General features: G+C 46.9%; 1 protein-coding gene across 1 annotated transcript in view; it reads left to right on the top strand.

The window, feature by feature from the left end:
- The first annotated feature begins 1,090 nt into the window (after positions 1–1,090).
- SRM (spermidine synthase) overlaps positions 1,091–1,238 on the top strand; it is a 5,972-nt gene continuing 5,824 nt past the window's right edge. The window contains exon 1 of the mRNA XM_009646507.2: positions 1,091–1,096. Coding sequence (XP_009644802.1) covers positions 1,091–1,096 — 6 coding nt within the window. The remainder of the gene's footprint in view (positions 1,097–1,238) is intronic.

Raw genomic sequence — 1,238 nt, 5'->3', positions numbered from 1 at the left:
ATGCTGTGACAACTGAAGGCTGGTAACGCCGCTGTGAAAGGGGTAAGCAACGTTGCAGTTTAACAGTCAGGAGTACTGAAGGGTAGGGCTGATGCGACTTTGCTTGAAGCCACGATAAATCAGTGGCAGAGCTGTTTCCTGGATTACTGGTCGCTGTGCTGGCCAATGGTTCTTGCTCCCTTTCCCAAAGGCCTTGTCTTTACTCTGCACTTTCCTTTTCCAACAGGATTTTCCATTTCATGTTCACCTGTTTTGGCAATGACAGAATTTACTTCTCTGACTGTTGGGCTAGGTGCAAGGACTGAGCGGGTGGTGGTAAAAACTTCCCTCTCCGTTCCTAACCTCTGAGGGCTTTATTTTACAGAGACTTTGATTTTGTTTGTTTGTTTTCAATCTTTTCATGTATTTCTGGGGAGTAGGGAGTGGAAAGAAGAGGAGGGGTTTTCCTCCTTGGGTATCTTAGTATGAACAGTGCCGACTGAGCAGCATTGTAATGGTAGAACAGAGTCCCTTTCTCCTCGTAAAATCTGCTTGCATGGCTGAATATTGGAGAATGTTTTCGAAAAGAGGCAGTTAAATAGCAATTGTCTCTGAGTGCACTTGGAAGGGCTGCCAGTTCCCCTTCTTGTGAGCTTTACTACTTCTGGTATTTCTGTGAGTTGGAGAACGAGTGACTCTTACCAAAAACCCCATTGGCTGCAAGATGTTAAAATTTCTGATGTTTCTTTAAGTCCTGTACTTAAAAACTCCATGCAAGGTGACATTTCCAGGATGAGCTTAATTTTGGTCTTTTTCTGTTTCCCGTTGTGAGTTGTGGCTTACTGCCATAGGTTTTAAAACTGTCATTAACGGAAGCGACTAACAAATCCGTGCACACTTTATTCACCTGGGTACACCTAGGAATCCGGTGAAGTCATAGCGCTAGAATCCCATAATCCAAAACAATTTCGCTATCACTCAGCAGTTGTTGGGGAAGATCTTTGCATAATAGCCTGGTTGGAGACCTACGCTTAGCGTAACTTGGGTGAAGTTCTCCCAAAGTCTGCCGCTCCCTGCAGCACGCCCCATGCTGTATAAGGCTTCCGAGTGCATGCCGGTGCACACGGGCGCTAGAAGGGAACCTGTTTTCCTCACATTTGGCCCTTAAAACACCCAAACGAGGCTTTTTTCCCGAAACCCGTTAGTGACCCGAGTTTCTGCCGGCGGCTGAGCCCCGTCGAGCGCTCGGGCAGCGCCTC

Source organism: Egretta garzetta, unplaced genomic scaffold (assembly GCF_000687185.1).
Source record: "Egretta garzetta isolate BGI_Z169 unplaced genomic scaffold, ASM68718v1 scaffold69, whole genome shotgun sequence".
NCBI lineage: Eukaryota > Metazoa > Chordata > Aves > Pelecaniformes > Ardeidae > Egretta > Egretta garzetta.
The sequence above is the reverse complement of the archived record's forward strand: the minus strand, read 5'-3'. Positions and strand labels throughout refer to the sequence as shown.